The following is a 19650-nucleotide window of genomic DNA, read 5'->3' on the forward strand; positions in this document are numbered from 1 at the left end:
GAGGGAGGGGGAATTTTGGCAGTTTGGATTTCACAAATCACAGGATCCAATATTAAACTTGAATGAGGTAAAGAAATAAGATGTCTGGCCTAGGCAGACATCTTGAGGCAGGGTGTAGTTTTGGGGACCCAGAACATTTAGTGTTGCTTGAAAATAAATGAATTTCATTTTGCATGTATCTATATTGAGACTACTCTATCAAACATATCAAAGTGCTTATGCATGTATGTCAAACCAGAGACAACATTTAAAAAAAGCTTTCATATTGTGCCTGATATTAACACGCTTGCAAAATTCCCTTGAGAGAATTTTACTGAGGCTTTAAAAGTATATTTTTTCAATAGAGCTCAGCCGTAAGATGTCTACCTCTCTTCCTGGCAAATCTCCCTGTAGCAAGTGTAGGCATTTTATTACTCCCAAATCCTTTGAATGATACTTGCAATCAGGGTCATCTGTCTCAAAAATTTTCATTGCTCAGCTGATGAGTAGGTATGAAAGTGTCCAAATGTCTTTGAGTGTTTTCATGGGGACTTCTTCAGTCATCTTCAGCACTTTCATTTCAATAAATCAGATGAGTTTGAATGACTTTGGCTGGCTTGTCAGCACTGGTTAATTGGTTTGGCTTAGTGAGGGACAAGTGTTGGTCACTCAATTATTAGAGAGTCACAAATAAGAATTTTGGGTATTGTAGCTATTAATCTGAGTGTGTGTGTGTGTGTGTGTGTGTGTGTGTGTATGTGTGTGTGTTTAGCAAAATGCAAAATAGCCCATATAAATATGTAAAAATGCTTAATGACAACATATATATTAGTTTCCTATTACTGTTGTAAAAATAGTACCACACACTTAGTGGCACATTTATTTACCTAATAGCTCTGGAGGTCAGAAATCCTCACGTCAAGGTGTCAACAGGGTAGTATTCTTTTTGAGCCTCCAGTGGCAGAATCCATTTCCTTGGCTGTTTGAGTTCTGTAATCTTTGCCCTTCCTTACTCCAAAAGAAATGGTCACATTTCCTCCTCTCACTGTGACCTCCTCCCTCCATCTTATAAGGGCCTTGTAATTATAGTCAGTACACTGGATAATCCAAGGCAACCCACATCTCAAAATCCTTAACTTAATCACATCTCAGAGTCCCTTTTGCCTCAAAAGGTAACATATTCAAAGGCTCTGGTGATTAGGATGTGGACATCTTTTGGGGCTACTACTACCACATTATATTAACTTAAAAAGCAAGAAATAGTATGATCTCGTGCCCCTCTAAAACTTCAACAGTCTCTGATTGTGACTTCCTTTCTCTTTATTGCCTTCATTTCCTTAACACATTTTTCCCCCCAATTTTATTGAGGTTACCAATTACCGGACCCTTATATACTGTCCGTGTCAGTCCTCTATCTTTCCTCTTCTGTTCCTTCTAGACCCCATGACTCATGCTTCCAATCAGTCTTGCCAATACCCTGACACTTACCTGCTTGTCCTTTTGTGACACCTATACTTGTAAACCAAATTTTCCACTTTTTTGTTCAGTCTGGCCTGTTGAGGTTTCTCGGGGGGAAATTCCACAATAAGCTTTGCTACTATCAAGGTAAATTAACGACCTTCAACCCTCTCCGGGGCCCTCAGTGTGGCCTAGAAAGCCTTCTATGTTTTCACAGTCTGTGCCACTCTTCTCAGGATAAATTACAAGCTTCAACCTCATCTTCTGTGCTCTCTCTCTTCAGGCAATGCTTTGAGGGAAAAATTACAGCCATCAAAGCCATCAGAAACAAGTCCATAAACTTTGTCTTTTGCCTGGCAAACTTACATCCAAGGACATTTGTCTCTTTCTCCTTCTTTCCTGTAACAGTGGGGGAGGTGTTCCCTCCTAAGGCTAACCCAGAATAGTTGTGAGCCAACAGTATCCACATTGTTTACATTGTCTGTGGAGTGTGTTTCCACTGTGTAAGTATAGTTTTTTATTTTATTTTTTTTAGATTTTATTTATTTATTTGACAGAGATCACAAGTAGGCAGAGAGGCAGGCAGAGAGAGAGGAGGGAACAGGCTCCTACTGAGCAGAGAGCCCGATGCAGGGCTTGATCCGAGGACCCTGGGATCATGACCTGAGCCAAAGGCAGAGGCTTTAACTCACTGAGCACCCAGGCTCCCCAAATATAGTTTTTTAAATGGTAATCTGTAACTGCTATCTCTACTGCTTTACCATCCGCTAACACCAATAACTCCTTAATTCTTTGGAATCTAGATTCTGCCCCTACAACTTCATTGAAATAGCCCTTGATCTACACATAAGAAAATCCAAAGCCAAGTTCGTTATCAAACCCTATTCCAGTCTAGTTCTCCAGGTTTCTTATTTATGAAATGTTGCTATCATTGTCTTAAACACATCTTAGATGGTTTTCCCTCAATAACTTCACACAATATCAGCTACTAGACCTGTAGATTCAATTTCCTAATATATCTTACATTCTACTTTCTCATATATATTATATATAACATTCAATTTCCTAATATATATTATATTCCATTTCCTCATATATATTATAGAGTTGACACTTAAAAAATGTTGGAGTTGGGGTGCTGACCCCTCACACAGTGAAAAAGCCATGTAAAACTTTTGACTCCCGCAAAACTTCACTATAAATAGCCTGCTGTTGACTGGAAGCCTTACTGAAAACATAAACAGTCAAGTAACACATATTTTGCATGCATTATGTATTGTATTCTTATAATAAAGTAAGCTAAGAGAAAAGAAAATGTTCTAAGAAAATCATAAGGAAGAGAAAATACATTTACATACAGGATTGTATTTATTGAAGGAAACCTACATATAAGTGGACCCATGTAGTTCAAACCCAAGGTGTTCAACGGTCAGCTGTATATAATATTCAATTTCTAAATATATATTTATATGTAATATTTAGGTACTTAACACAGAAACATTGATTTGAAGGGACACATGCACCTCAGTGTTTACCAAATCATTATTAACAGTATAGCCAAATTATGGAAAGAGCCCAAATGTCCATAGGCTGATGAATGGATAAAGATGTAGTGTATCTATAAAGTGGAGTATTACTCAGCCCCCAAAAAGAATGAATCTTACCATTTGCAACAACATTGTTGGAGCTAGAGCTATGTGAAATAAGTCAGTCGGAGAAAGACAAATACCATATGACTTCACTCATACATGGAACATACAAAACAGATGAACATAGGGGAAGGGAAATAAAGAGAAGGAAGCACACCATAAGAGTTTCTTAACTATAGAGAACAAACTGAGGGTTAATGGAAGGAGATGGGTGGGATATGCATTAATGGGTGATGGGTAGGAAAAAGGGGACTTGTTATGATGAGCACTGGGTGTTATATGTAAGTGATGAACCACTAAATTCTATTCCTGAAACCAATATTGCACTATATGTTAGCTAACTAGAATTTAAATAAAAATTTGAAGAAAAATTATATACATATGTATATATGTATATATATATACATATTTCCCATATCATTATATGATATGGGATATATTCAGCTGTGTTTTTCCTTATATTTTTTCTATATCTTTTTATATGTCTTACCATTTAATCTATCTGAAGTTGTATGTGTGTGTATTTTTTGTTTATGTGTGTTTCAAGAGAGGAATGCAACCTTTTCTTTTTTACCAACTAGTTAGTCATCCCTTGTAGCCCATTCATTCAATCACTTATTATGTTCTTACTGATTTAAAATGCCATTTTATTATTTGCTAACTTTATATGTATAAATTAAGATCAGTTTCTGGACATGCTTTCTATTTTGCTGGTTTTTCTTTCTATCCTTGAGCCATACCATGTTATTTTAATTATCACATTTATAATTACAATATATTTTAATGATATGAGTGGCTTTAACTACTTGTTCTCAAGGTTTTTCAGTTGTTTTACTTGTTTACTTTTCTGTTAAATTTTAAAAAGTTTGCAACTTTAGGATGGAGTTGTATAGTACCTATAAATCATTTGGAGGAAGAAATTACATTTATAAGAATAGAATTTTCTTTTTCAGAGTTTAGCATATCTTTCCACCTTATTTGTCTTTGTAAAATGTCCATCAAGAGAAGAATAAACATTATATGTTCATGGAAAATTATTATTTTAATATAGTATTAGATTTATAGTCATAGTATTTTATCTATGAGGAGTGAAATTTGGTGCTCTTTTGGGTTTATTTTGAGGTGTATTTTCAGTAAAATAAGTTGAGAAGATTTTCATTGTTCTGCTTCTTTGGTACAATTTATTTTTATTTTTTTGCATTATTTAATTATTAATTTTCATGTTCCAGAGTGGAGCTGGAAGCACATTCTTCTCTTAGATTGCAGACGATAGATTTCTCTTTACATATGTATACAGAGAAGAGGGTAAATCATGAACATCCTCCTGAGAACTGATGGGAGAAAGTGAGCTTGCAAGCAAAAGGGAGAAATCGCTGGTAATTTATTCCTTATCACTCGGTGATTACACAACAATCTGTAGACTCATTCCGATAGATTCTGCTCCAGGGCAAGCAAAGTTTCTGTGATGGATCAGTGGGTGCCTAAGCTGGGTAGGGGTGTCTTGGTGCATTCCATGCTCCTGTCGAGACAGCCCTGGGCATCCTGTAGGATGTGGGGCTGGGGTTCAGAGGCTGGAGTTCCTAAAGCAAAAATGATCCATCATGAGAAAACCAAACCAAACCCCAAATATGAACACATAATTACATTTCAAACAGAGCAATGATGCAGAAATCCAGACTGTGCCAATGGATGTAAGTGGAATCAGCTTTATATCAAAAAACCACCGACATTAACTTCTTTGTCTGTCACTTTGGTGGCTCAAAAAGGGAGTTTTATTTGCTAGAGGAAAGGAATAGTCACAAAGTCCCAGAGGAATTGTTCCAGGAAGTCCTAAAGGTTTAGGTTTATTTTCAGGTTTACTCCTTCATGAAGAAAGGTTTCCTTTTAAATAGTGGCTTTACTCTTTTTCTGATTTTTCTTAAAGCATTCACTTTTCTTTTCCAATATCAATTCTGTAGTTACATACCACTTTTTTTTTTTTTAACATAAAACCTTTCCACTCCAGGTCAAAATATAACTTACTCTATGCTAGACCTAACATTCTCAAAGACCTCAGAAAAATAATAATAACAGTGTCATGGACATCTGTATCTTTTTTTTTTTTTTTTTACCTTAAAAAGGAATGCCTTTGGTCTTTGAGATGACTATTCCTTCCCAAGATATGGGGCACTTTTATATTATTAATGTTATTATCAGAAATAACTGTTAAAATTTATCAGGTGCTTTGGAGCAACAATGGAGAGAATCATATGACTTTTTTCTCTTGTTCATTACACTGGTCCCCACCTTCTCTGAGTGTTCACTATTCATAAGTCTCACTTTCCATGGTTTCGGCTGACCACAGTTGACTGCGGTGTGGAAGCAGATTATCCTTCTTCTGACATAGTGTCAGAAAGTCAATGGTAGCCCAATGCTGTATTGCAGAGCCAGTGTCCTTAACAATACCTCATGCCATCCATAGGCATTTTATCATCTCACATCAACCATCATGAGAAGGGTGAGTACAGTACAGTAAGATATTTTAAGAGAGACCACATTCACAGAACTTTTATTATAGTGTATTGTTGGAATTGTTTTATTTTATTATTATTGCTATTAATATCTTGTGCCTAATTTATAAATTAAATTTTATCATAAGCACATATGTATAGGAAAAAACATAGTATATATATGGTTCCATACTGTTTGGGGTTTCAGGCATCTACTGGGGATCCTGGAATGTGTCCCCTGCAGATAAGCAGGGATGATTGTATTGAGACAATGTTTTTGAATAAAACTCCTAGTATTTAGCCATCCTTCAATTTTTAGGATAAACCTTATTAAGTTTTGAAAAATTATATAGTATTGGATTTATACTGTTAGTATCTTAGTTAAGCAAATGATTTTTTTTTTTTTTTGCTACATTGGCTTTGTTTTGAGGGTTCTATTAATTTTGATAAATAATTTGGGAAGTGTTTCATCATTCTGTAATCTTGGAACAGTTTAAATAACATGTGAGTTGTTACTTGAACGTTTTCAAAGACTTGCTTATGAGACACTCTGGACCCAATTCCTTTTTTGGAGATAGTTATTTGAAATTAAAAAGAAGTCTTCCATGAATATCAGTCTGTTACAGCTTTCCAATTCTTATTGAATTCATTTACTTGAAAATTGCACATTTCACTGGGTTCTAAGAATTTGTTGCCATAGAACTATAAAGTTTATTTTTATAATTAAAATAATTTGTTTCACATCGATGCTTATCTTGCAAAGTATTTGTTTCTCCCTCTTGTTTGCATATTTTAGTGTTATTTGTGTAGACGAGATACTGTGTTTATCAATCAATTTACTTATATATCAGTTCCACTGTTATTTTTCTGCTGTCTTACTTAATTTCTGCTTTTATTTTGATTAGCTTTTCCCCTACATTTTTCTTTTTTAAAAATTAGTTAACTATTTATCCCTGCATTTTTTTTAAGATTTATTTTTATGTATTCTCTACATGTTCTGCATTAGTCTTATTTTAAAATAATTATGGTCGAAGATTTTATAAATTAGCTTTTTAAAAAATATTCTTTTTAGATTTATCAAAAAGATACACTTCCTAAAATAAAAAAATAATTAAGAACTAGGTTCAGTAAACCCATTCTCAACAGGTAATAGAAACAAATAAGAAAGGAGACACCAATGTTTAATACACCATGCAGTTATCACGCTGGGGTTGTTTGGTCTTTATTAAAGTTTCAGTTTGCATATAGGAAAAGTTTCACAAGATTAAATCATAAGATCCAAATACACTAGGGTTTTGACTAAATTGATGTAATTATTACTAACATTGCCTGTTTGAGGCAACTGTGACATTATTGCAATAGGGAGCAATCCATCACATTTCCTTCAGACTTGCCCTCTGGCCTGGGTTCATTTTCCCAGTCACCTGCAGGACTCAGTACTCGAATGCCTTTCTCCACATCTGCCCCTTTGACTTTCACATATTTCTTAACAAGAAACACAATAGAGTTTTATTCTTCCTCAAGTAAATGGAATTACAATCACAGAAATTAAAATCCAATGACCAATTTTAGTTTTAAAAACTAGAAGAGGGAAAAAAAGATGTTATCAATAATGAATTTGGAAAGAATTTAGAACATAATGAGGGCAAGTTATTTGGGATATAACTGTATTCTATTCTTGTATATGTTTTTTTATAAATGTACCCCCCGCCCCGGGGTGGGGGAGGCAGGAAGGCTGAGATGAATTCCACTGCTTTCTTGGATGCTTCCTTTCCTGCACTGCCAATGCCCAGGGGGTAACCAGTCTTCAATGGCGGCTCAATCCATCTCTTTCATTTAGACTTAGATCTCATTCCAATTTAGGCTTCTCTTTCTCTTCTTCCATACCTAGAAATTCAGGCAAAGTACTTTATTTTAATATCAGATTGAATTGTGAGCAGGTTTGCCAAGGCTGCTCAAGAAATCCCTCTCTTATCCCCACATCTCTCCCCTTCTACCCTGCTGCACCCACCCCTTTTCTCCTAGCTCAGAAGGAAATTTTCTCCAGAAATTTCCTCAGTGACCTGTGTCCCCACCCTTTCCCCCCAAGTCAGGACATTCCCAAGTCTTAACGGCTTCTGGGAGTGATGGGTGCAAGTTAGTTCCTGCCTCACTGAGTTTTGCACAGAAACCCCAACCAGACCGCTTTGTAACCAGCTTCTAACAACAGGAGGTGTGCAGCTGATGAGTCTCAAACAGCCCTCATTTATTTTTATTTTAGTTGTGTTTCTTCTCAAGGCAAGAACTCCAGACTTTCAGAAGTCAGGAATTTTGTTTTGTTTTGTTTTGTTTTGTTTTAAACTCATAGACAGCTTTTTAGGCACAGGAATGATTTATTTCCATATCTTTGTGGAAGATCTCCTTCTATTCAACCCAATCCTGGTAGAACTACGTTTTACCTCCTGAGAGACTCATATGTACTGGACCAACAGGAGCCTTGCCTGTTGTCTGTGGTGAATAGTGAATTAATGATGTTTCATTTTCCTGGAGATGAAAATGTTGAAGTCATTCTCATGAATTAAAGTTAAATCTGATAAATGTTTCCCAATTCTTTTTTCTTTTGCTTTTTACTAAATACTCATCCTCTGAAACCAAATTCTCAGAGACTTTTGCTGGAACAAAAGAACTCCAAATACTGTTTTGCAGGTATTGTTGGTATTCTTTTATAAGTTATAAGCTCTCTGAAGGCAGAACCTTTAACTGGTTTGTTTCTGATAATATCCCTAGCACCCAAAATTGTGTTGACTCATAGTTGGAGCTTAATCTTTAATGAATCAGTTAATAAACAATGAACGTAAGGAAAGCCTCAGAAGGCTATGTTAGTGGGAAAGCAGAGTAAAATATGGAATTTCATAATATAAAAAAATTTAAAGCCTAATCCCAGAGGGTCATAATCATAAGGCTTATATTAAGAAGGACTCCCCTTCCCCCCAGGTTCCAACTCCTAGTATCTGTTTTGTGGAGTCAGGGTAGTAATGGGGGAGGGCAGGTAACATGTTCTGAACAGGTGTCCTTAGGCAGTCTTTCTGGTTTGGTTTTCATGACTGAGGAACTGGCAGAGACCTGTAACACTTTTTCCAAAGTACTTCTCAGAAATCATATTAAGGAAAACTTTGGTTTCAGGAGTAAGGACATCTGAAGGGAGGAGGAATAGGATTGAGGGGGAGAAGGCCAAGAGATGTCTTAGTTGTTGGTAACCAAGGCAAAGGCGGAAAAACATAACGTGGATTCTGTTCAAACAGCACACATGACTTGGGTCCCAACTTTGTCCCATGTTCCCTCTCCTGTGGAGAAGCTCTCAGGAACTAATAACTGCTTGCTTTTCTTTAAAGTCTGTTTCTTCCTAAGCGTTCTCCTGCAGATGGGTTGACTTGGCAGCAATAGTGGAATCTTCAAAAGTGGGGGGTGGAGAACAGGGGGTGTTCATTGACCCAGACAGGAAAAATGGCTCCCCACCTACTTTAGTTTGGCAGCTTTGAGGTAGAGGGAAAAAATTAGACAGCTGTAAATAATATTTGGAAGAACCAGAGGTATAATTTCCACACGAATAGCAGAAAGAAACCTGTCACAAAGCTGAGGCAGGATGTACTTTGGGGAACATAGAAGAAGAGTTGATTGATCCTGAGAGAGTTAGTCACATGTGATTCTGCCAGGCAGGGAGAAGGGCTCAACCAGAGGGCAGCACTGGAACATTGTAGGCCTGGGTTGGCCTGTGTGGGACATGAGCTGGATAGGCATTTGGGGGAGAAGGTTTCTGTCACACAAGCCTGGCTCCAAACTCCTTTCTCTTTTGCTTACTTTCCCTGTCCTTAACCTAACCTTTCACTTTTGGACACTTTCATTTCTGGTCGTATAAAATTTTACTTTAATAAGATTGGTCACCCCAGTTAGACACACTGGAATTGGAATAAATTCCTAGATTAAGTGCAGAAAGATTTCAGTGGTTATAGAATTGTGTGTCACTCCACACCCTGCCCCCAAATTCATATGTTAAAGTCCTAACCTTAGAACCTCGGAAAGTGAAAGAAGGCCAAGGGTGCGGCTGGACAACCCTTTGCTAAGGAGATTAGGCATATCATTCATGGATCCAATTAACCATTTCAGCAGAAGCCAGGAAAGATCTGTGGGGGACCTTCTTGTCTGATGACTTGGGCCCCTGTGAATGGGAAACCAATAAGGTTTTTTGAGAATTTTGTACTAGCAGAAACACTGTTAGCCTGGATGAAAGGGACAGATAGATAGCATGAAATGAAGGAAAAATGACTCCTAAGGTGGTTCAGGGGATACCCTCTTCTGCGGGTAGAGCTACCACCCAGGGGCAGAGCTGCATCCTCCTCCTGGTGAGCCCTGAGGATGGAGCATTCAGCTAAAGAGGCTCATTCTCAAGCCTTTAAATCTAGCATTTTCCCTGCTATGTTTTAAACTTCGTTGAGAACTGTGGCCCCCTTTTCACACCCTGTAATTTCTCCTTTTTGGAAAGGATATGGGTATTCTATGCCTGTCCCACCAATGTGTTTTAGAAGCAGATAACTTTCTGTGTGGCTTCAGAGGTTCACAACTGGAAAGCAATTGTGCTTCAAGAATGAATCATACCCCAAGTCTTAACCATACTTGATTTAGGTGATATTTAAGATGAGGTTTTGTACCTGAGAGTTGATGCTGGAAAGACATTTGGGGCTGTTGGGGATGTATTTTGCATGAACGAGGACATGAGTTTTGGGGACAGAAAGCAGAGTATTATGGATGGAACTATGTGTCTCCTTAGAATGTGACTGTATTTGGAAATAGGGTCTTTACCAAGTTAAAATGAAGTTATCAGGGTCGACCTAATCAAATATGACCATTGCCTTTATAAAAAGGGAATTTTTGGAGACAACCTCACACGTAAGGATGAATGCCATCTGAACATGAAGACAGCCATCTACAAGTCAAGGAGAGAGGCCTGGAACAGTTCCTTCCCTCATGGCCCTCAGAAGAAACCAATCCTGCTAATACCTTAATCTTGGTCTTCTGGCCCCCAGAACCATGAGACATTACATTTCAATTGCTTAAGACCCCCAGCCTGTGGTATTTTGCTGTAGCATTCCTAGCAAACCAATATAGCAGTCTCAAAGTCACCTTGAGTTACTTTCCTTTAAAAAGAGCAAATGCCTGACTATTAATTTACCTTATTTTAAGAGCTTTTTGTTCATAGTTCATATCAGGTTGATCTATTTTGTTATCTTATAAACTAGTTCTATGGATCTTAGTGAAGTTTCTACCCTCTCATCTGCTGGGTTTTCAATGGTGACAACCTGATGATGGCTCATTAGAAATAACACTGGATTGAACATTACTCAGAAGGTATTGGCTCTGCAACCACCATTTTGGTGGGTCACCTAGGATTTCCCAGGTCAGCTGCTGGTTAGTAAAAAGAAAGGGCCAGCTTAGATGGTTTCAAATACTCTTTTTAATTCCCAGATTCTGTAATAATGTGATTTTTATCTCAAAGTTGAAGTCAGTATAACCTAACCAAGTGGAGGAAGTGGAGCCATTAAAAATCATTTTGGATACAAGGAAGGGCACTCAGCGTGGTATCCCTGCTTCTTGAGAGATTTTGCTTAGGGTGTAAATGTACTCAGGACTGTAATACTGTTCTTGATTGCATTCAATTTACTGCATGCACACACACACACACACACACACACACACACACACACAGAGCATACACTGCTTTTAATCAACAGTTTCAAATTTTACTATCTACAGAAGCAGGCAGCTAATGTAATGGAGAAAAGTGGCTGGGTGAGAAGGAGGAATACTTAGGGAGCCATCTCAAGGAGCAGCTTATCCTCAGTTCTAATCCATTGTTGCCAGAAGAGAACAGTGAGCTCAGTGTTGTGAGATCCTAAGGTATTTGATAAGCTGATGAATCTGGCCTGTTTGTGTAATCACTCAATTTTTAAATGTTGTTTCAAGAACAAAAATCCCACTGTATAGGTCTAACAAGCCATTTGGCAGGTCAAATTTAGAGGAGGTCATCAGTCTGCAATCCTTTTCATAAATGAAAAGCAAAATGTGCCTACTTGACATGAAACATCCATTTCTGTGGAATTAACTAGATGGGCCCATGTAGATAAAATTAATCTCCATACTTAAAATGAGTTACAAAATGTTAGTCAATCTTACGTAAGAGAATGACACAAATTAAGTTGAACAGATCATTTAAAAAACCCTTAGTTTCAGTATTCATCATAACTTCTCACTCATTGCTTTTTTGTTGTTGTTTTTTCACTCAATGTTTTTAAAGAGCAGCATTCTATGAAGCTACACTGGATTTTTCTCTCTCTTAGTTTGCAGGCCATCTTGCCTTAGAAGTAGTTGAACAATGGCCAAATGACCATTGGAATCAAGCTAATCAAGGGGAAAGAGTAATAAATACTTCCTGAATAACATATATTAAATATATTAGCCTAAATTTAAATATGGCCTTCTTCCCAAGAAGCTGAGAAAAGTTCACATTTTGTTCTTAAAATATTTTTGTAAGTTATCTAAATAATGAGTTCACTAATAAAGATTCCTATTCTCATTGAACAGAGAAGGAATTATCAAAGGATTCATTTCTGGTTTCCCAAGTTGTGGTCTGAGCTGAATAAAAATTTTTGAGACTTTTTCTAATAGACCACTTACTAAAATCAAGCTAGCTGCTGAGAAAAGAAATCCTCAAATTCCTCTGGGCCATTTACCACGGACCAACACCTTGGCATGCACAATTTTAGAAGATCCACACACAAAAACGTCCAATCCAGTAACTGTGCAATGACTGCGTTTTATTTGTCTAATTAGATCAAGTTCCTGGCACAGTGTCTGGCACAGTAGGGCGTTCCATGTTTGTGGAACAGAGATCATTTACAGGTGACGTCTAGAATGTTGTGATTATACTGGCGATGCCCAGAGCTCTCTAAAATTCCCGGACCATCTTGCCCTTCAATATATTTTCATGCAGGACTCAAACGGCTGCATGCCATGCAGTTGCTTTTTCCACCTTCCCATTTTTCTGCTATCTGACATACACTTTGGATCGGGTGTGCACAGCTTGGGTAAGATTATGTGTCTTGCCAAGATGGAGGCTCTGCCATAAACGGAAACAAAAGAGAAACCAAATCATAGGTTAAGAGAGTTTGGCAGCAATGATGTATTACCCTTTATTGCCTGTGCCTCTTTGCCACCTTCAGTCCTTGAAAATGACAGTCACTGGTGAATCACAGTGGCAATAGGCATTCTGCACAGCTTGGAGTTCTAGCAGAAAAGTGGGGAGAACTCTCTGAAGCAACTGTGCTCACACAAAGGATGATGTAAGAAGTGGAGGTCTGGGTGGCTTTTAATGGGACTGTTTGTTTACATTTAATAATTTGTTCTATTTATTGGGGGGGTCCCTTTAGCTAAGGCAGTATTTTGTTGATCAGAATGAACTTCCTAAAATTTTTTTTGTAGTTAACACTACATTTCTCCCTATAATATTTTATAAGTATGCTTCCTTTTCTTTAGATTTGGATGTTTGACTAGCTAATAAGACAAAGTGAGTAATAAACCTTTCAGGTAACAGCCAGCAACTCTTAAATTAACACTATGTAGTTATAAAAATGAAATTCTTCCTAAGTGATCCTGTGCTATGATGGAATTTTCCTTCAGTGTCTGCACACACTCTTTTAGATAGCCATTCTCCTGTTTTATGCTCCCCCAAATAATACTTACTTCTTTGTGTATCCCAGATATAGCTGTTCAGAACTTCTCCCAGCAGGTACAAAAAGTTCATTAAGATGGTTGTAGACCCAAAGAAGATGATTCTGGCTCCTGGGCCAATGTGTTCCAGGAAAGGGTACACCCACATCCCAGTTACATGATGCACCCAACATACCCTGCAATAGAATTGGAAAGGAGACAAAGACAGGAGTTCTTCTCATGTCAGATTCCAAAGTTCCTGCTATTGCAAATATAGACCACCCCACTCCAACCATCCTTCAGCAATGCCAGTTACAAGTGTGCTTCTGACACCCAGGAACTATCAGAAACTTTGTTGTTGTTGTTTGTTTTCTTTTACTTTTTTTTAAGATTCATTTATTTATTTGAGAGAGATAGAGAGAGTGTGTGCACAGTGTTCAGGGGGGAGGGACAGAAGGAGAGGGTCTCAAGCAGACTCTGCACTGAGCACAGAATCCCATGCGGGGCTTGATCTCACGACCCTAAGATCACGACCTGAACAGAAATCAAGAGTCAGACACTTAACTGACTAAACTACCCAGCTGCCCCTGTTTTCTTTTACTTTTTTATTTTAAAGATTTTATTTATTTATTTGACAGATAGAGATCACAAGTAGGGAGAGAGGCAGGCAGAGAGAGGGAGAGGAGGGAGCAGGCTCCCTGCCAAGCAGAGAGCCCGATGCGGGGCTCGATCCCAGGACCCTGGGATCGTGACCTGAGCAAAAGGCAGAGGCTTTAACCCACTGAGCCACCCAGGCTCCCCTTTTCTTTTACTTTTTGTTCTAAAATAGTTTTAGACTCACAGAAGAGTTGCAAATGTAGTGCAGAGTTCCAGCAAACCCTTCACCCCAGTGTCCCTGAATGTTAACATCTTCAATAATGACAGTACAATTAGTAAGGTACCATTAACATTGGTACAACACTACTAAGTGGACTGCAGACTTTATTCAGAATTCCCATTTCCCCATTAATGCCTCTTTTCTGGTTCACGATCCAACAGGGTCTTTCGTAGTCACAATCTCCTTAGTCTCCTCCAATCAGGCAGTTCTTTGCCTTCTCCTTCTTTTTCCTGACATTTGATGGGCTCTGATCAGGTATTTGAAAGTGTTGTTTTTCTCAATACTGTTATACAATCTTAATTTCTTCCTTACATATGGAAACAATATAGCATCAGGCAAGCACACTATAATTAAATCTAGGTGAGTATGTGCCATACAGCCTTCCAACCAAATAACAGTGTGTACTCAGCAGTATACTCAGTGTAGGGCGCAGTGTTCACCTGCTGATGGAACCATCTTATAACCTCACCAACACCTGGCTAACCACCATCTGGATCTTTGGATCCTTTATTTGTACCCCCGCCCCCCATTTCATACATACAATGCAATATTACTCAGCCATCAGAAAGGATGAGAAACAAGACAGAGGATCATAGGGGAAGGGAGGGACAAATGAAACAAGATGAAACCAGAGAGCCAGAGAGGGGGACAAACCATAAGAGACTCTTAATCTCAGGAAACAAACTGAGGGTTGCTGGAGGAGGGGGTTGGGAAGGATGGGGTGGCTGGGTGATGAACAATGGGGAAGGTATGTGCTATGGTGAATGAATTGTGTAATTGTGTAAGTGCAAATTGTGTTAAGACTGATGAATCACAGACCTGTACCCCTGAAACAAATAATACATTATATGTTAATTAAAAAAAAAAGAAAGGATGAATACCTACCATTTACATTGATGTGGATGGAACTGGAGGGTTTTATGCTGAGCGAAATTAGTCAATCAGAGAAACATAATTATCATGTGGTTTCACTCATATGTGGAATATAAGAAATAGCACAGAGGATCATAGGGGAAGGGAGGGGAAACTAAATGGGAAGAAATCAGGGAGGGAGACAAACCAAGAGGGACTCTTGATTCTGGGAAACAAACTAAAGTGGGTGGGGGATGGGGTAATTGGGTGATGGGCATTAAGGAGAGCATGTGATATAATAAGCATTGGGTGTTATATACAATTGATGAATCACTGAACTCTGCATCAGAAACTAACAATATACTGTATATTGGCTAACTGAATTTAAATAAAAAATACTTGCTTTTAATTATTCTATTGTGTTCAAGAGATATTTTAGGCTCAATGGGAATACAACATCATTAATCTCCACTGTTCTCAGAAAATTCATTAGAATATTTGCTCTATTGGTTGGTCCTGACACAACTTCTAAGAGCAATTTTCCAGAACATTCTTTGGCTCATCATTTTATCAATTCTTGTCAATGTTGAAGACTAATGAAAATACAAATAACATTACTGCATGGGGCACAAAGATGACTTTTTATACTTATGCGTTTTGGGGTCATCTTCCGGTAATCCATGGCTTCAATTTTTGTTAAGCAGACCTACCTATTTACCTCATCAAAGCAGGAAACCTGGGGATCTTCCCCTAGAGCTTGCAGTCTCAGTGAGGGTGATATCACTCCCACTTAAGGAGGTGATAATTTGTTCTGAAGATTTCTTCAGAAATCTTACTCTTCTTATGTGTAAAGCACAGACGCATATGGACAAAGAACATAAATAGATACACAGTAGATACACAGTTTATCTGTGGTCTTAAAATTTCATAGGCCCAGCAATTTCACACCTGGTTATACATCCAAAACAATTGAAGACAGTAACACAAATAGACATTTGTATACTGATGTTCATAGCAGCATTATTCACAATAACTAAAAGGTGGAAGCAACCCAAGTGTCCACTTAGAATCAACGGATACACAAAATTGGTCTATTCATACAATGGAATATTATTCAGTCATGAAGAGGAATGAAATTTTGATACATGCTACAACATGGATGGACCTTGAAAACATTGTACTAAGTGAAATAAGCCAGACACAGAAAGACAAATATTGTATGATTCCACCTATATGAGATACTAGAATAGGCAAATTCATAGACAGGAAAGTCTAATAGAGGCTACCAGGGGCTGGGAGGAGTGGGCAATAGGGAGTTAAGATATAATGAGCACAGAGTTTATGTCGGGAATAAGGAAAATGTTTTGGATAAATATAGTGGTTATGATTATATAATACTGTGAATGTATTCCATGACATTAAATTGTACAATTATAAATGGTTAAAATGATAAAAATATTATATATATCTTACCACAATAAGACATTTTTGTAGGTTGGATATTAGGAGGAAAAAAACCTAAAAAGTTTCCTTGGTGGGGGGCTTAGTAATGAAAGAAAGTGGAGAAATGCTGTCTTAGTGGGAAGAGATGGTCATTAGGTCCATCTGGGTCAGCTTGAATAACTGTCCAAACTAAAAGCCTTTTACCAAAAGAGGAAGGGGAACTAGTCAAGATTTTTCCTTCTTAAAAGGCCGAAGGATTTGTGAGAATCGCAGAAATTAAATTGTTAGAAATACCCTGTGGGATTCTGATGCATCATATTCTGTTTGTCCGTAAATTAGAGGCAGTTTTAGCTTCCTAATCTTTTCTTCACTGGTATAAGGAGTATTGTGTGCTCATCAAGTGGTTTATTAATTTCCACTGAGATAATAGGCAATTCCCCAAAAATGTAACACTGTAAAGCTATAATTGATTTTGCAAATCAACTTATAAAATTATAATCTGACTCACTGTAAAACTGTTTCCTCAATTAGGCAAATTAGGAGCCATTCAAATTATGAATGCTAATTGTGTTTTTTCTACCTGTTTCTGGATTTCTACTTGTTTCTGGTAGAATGAAACTGTCACTAGCAGCTTTTGGTAAGGTGTCTAATGCAGGCCTCTGCTCCTCTGACGTTGTTTGTGATGCACTGTTAGTTTGTATGCAACCATCTCAAACTATTGACCAGGTATAACAACCACAACCATATCCCCTTTATCTATAGATGACTCCTAAATTTATATCTCCAGTCTTGACCTCTTCCTGATCTTCCAAGTTCTATACCCCGGTGCCCACTGCACATCTCCCATGGGAGGATGCATCTCCAACCCAACATTTCCACGATGACATCATCATCCTTGTATCTTAATTCCTGCATGGCTACCCCCAGCTCCCCCACATATAACATGCATCTCCCACATCTTTCCTTTCTCACATCAGTGATTGCTACATAACTGCAGTAGTAGCTTGGGACAGAATATGTGGAGTCATCTTTGACTTTCCTTTTCTCACAACTCACATCCAACCCATCCTTAGATCCCATTGGCTCTATTTTCCAAATATACCCAAGACATCTATCTGTCATTGCCATCACTACTATCTGGGTTCAAGCCATCACCACGTCTCACTAGAACCCCTGCAAGAACTTCCTGTGGCCTTTGCATTTACATTTGCTATAGTCTAGTCAATAGGCTATTCTCATTAGAGCAGCCAGACTGATCTGGACTAAATGGAAATCAGGATGTGCCACTATTTTGCTCAGAACTTTTGCTTCCGCTCTTGTTAGCGTAAGAGCCAGAGACCCCCAGTGGTTCTTCAAGGCTCTACATAGGCTTGCTGGGCACTTTATTTATTTTTCTTCTCCTCTTCTCCTCTTGCTCATCCACTCCAGCCACATTGACTCCTTGGCCTTCCTTAAGAACACTGAGTGCTCTATATTTGTTCCCATGCCTGGACCATTACTCCTTATCCCGATCTCCCCTCTAGTATTCCCAGCGTTCCCTTGTGTCCTTCTGGATTTTGCTTAAAGGACACATTCTCAATTAGGTCTTCCCAGGCCACTTCATCTAAAAGTTGCAACCTTTATCCCGAAACTTCCTATTTTCCATCCCTTTGTTTTTCTCCCCAGCCAGTTAATTTACTGTATTTATTTTTACTGATCTGTTTATTGTCTGTCCAACAAGCACAAGTATTTTTATCTGTTAGGTTCATAGCTAGATTCTGTGGCTCTTGGAACAGTATCTGACACACAGATTGTGCTCAATAATTGTTGAACTAATAACTGAATAACAAAATATAAAAAACAGCAACATCTGTTTATTAAGCCTTTACTATATGACAGGCACTTTGCCAACAACTTAAAAAAAATTTAAAAAAAAGTCTCAACCCTACCCTCCTCCCTAATCCCTAGGCTCTTTTTAAAAAATTTCTTTTCAGTGTTCCAGAATTCGTCATTTATGCACCACACTCAGTGATCCATGCAATACGTGGCCTCCATAATAACCACCACCGGGCTCACCTCCATCTCCTTCCCCTCCAAAACCATCAGTTTGTTTCTCAGAGTCCACAGTTTCTCATGGTTTGTCTCCCCCTCCAATTTCCCCCAACTTACTTCTCCTCTCCATCTTCCAATGCTGTTATTCCTTATGCTCTACAAGTAAGTGAAACCATGTGATAATTGACTCTCTCTGCTTGACTTATTTCGCTCAGCATAATCTCTTCCAGTCCCGTCCATGTTGCTACAAAAGTTGGGTATTCATCCTTTCTGATGGAGGCATAATACTCCATAGTATATATGGACCATATTTTCTTTATCCTGTGCTCTTTTCTGTAGAGAACTGGATAGTAAATATTCTCAGTTTTGTAGGCCATACGCTCTCTGTCACAACTCTCAACTTTGCCATTTAGTGCAAAAGTAGTTATAGATAATAGTAGACAAAAGAATGTGGTTGTGTTCCATTAAAACAGTGGAAATGTAAAATTCTCAGGGCAGGTTGGTGGATAGCTACTCTGAGTATGGTGTTTTACGAGCATATGTAATCCCCTTCACTATCCAACCACCCTATGAAGTATGATTATCCCTATTTCACAGATAAAGGGGTTGAGACTGAACTAAAGAACTTATCTAAAAAATAGCAAAGCTGGAAAAGCGATGCACAACTGATTTCTTTTCTGCTGCATGGACTTGCTTCCCTAAGTGAGGAATTTAATAGAATCTCCAAAAATGGAGCGAAGCTTTTCTTTTTTTTTTTAAGTTGTCTTGACTATATCTCAGATATAGAAGTCCTGTTATGTATGTGGGTTTCACTGGATTGGTGTGAATGATGCACCCACTTGTCCTAACAAGTTGTGCTTTCACCATTTGTTTCCTTGATACAATCAGGGCTCAATTCCCTGCACAAAAATGACTCATAGCCTTGCTCATCTATCTGTGGAGAGTTCCCAGTTGTTGGTTGACTTCCATTTCTATCTTGTTAAAGCCGTTCTGTCTTAGTGCCCGAATGGCTTATTCTTAAGGTAATGACACCAATTTTAATTTTAGCCTAAAAAATGGATAATTGTGGTGTGTGTGTGTGTGTGTGCGCATACACAAAAATATGCAGATATTCGAGTATCATATGACTTCT

At 38.1% G+C, this 19650-nt stretch overlaps 1 protein-coding gene across 4 annotated transcripts in view; it reads right to left on the reverse strand.

The window, feature by feature from the left end:
- Nucleotides 1-6767: 6767 nt before the first annotated feature.
- The window catches only part of AIG1 (androgen induced 1), a 251447-nt gene continuing 238564 nt past the window's right edge, over nt 6768-19650 (reverse strand). For 2 of the 4 annotated variants that reach the window (XM_046006581.1, XM_046006578.1), the window contains 2 exons: nt 13349-13512; nt 6768-7462 (listed from right to left, as the gene is read on the reverse strand). In XM_046006581.1, coding sequence (XP_045862537.1) covers nt 7435-7462; nt 13349-13512 — 192 coding nt within the window. In that variant the 3' untranslated portion in view covers nt 6768-7434. Of the gene's footprint in view, nt 7463-12426; nt 12726-13348; nt 13513-19650 lie in introns of those variants that run through there. The other 2 variants (XM_046006579.1, XM_046006580.1) reach the window with 2 other exon arrangements.

This window comes from Meles meles, chromosome 5 (assembly GCF_922984935.1).
Source record: "Meles meles chromosome 5, mMelMel3.1 paternal haplotype, whole genome shotgun sequence".
Classification (NCBI taxonomy): Eukaryota; Metazoa; Chordata; class Mammalia; order Carnivora; family Mustelidae; genus Meles; species Meles meles.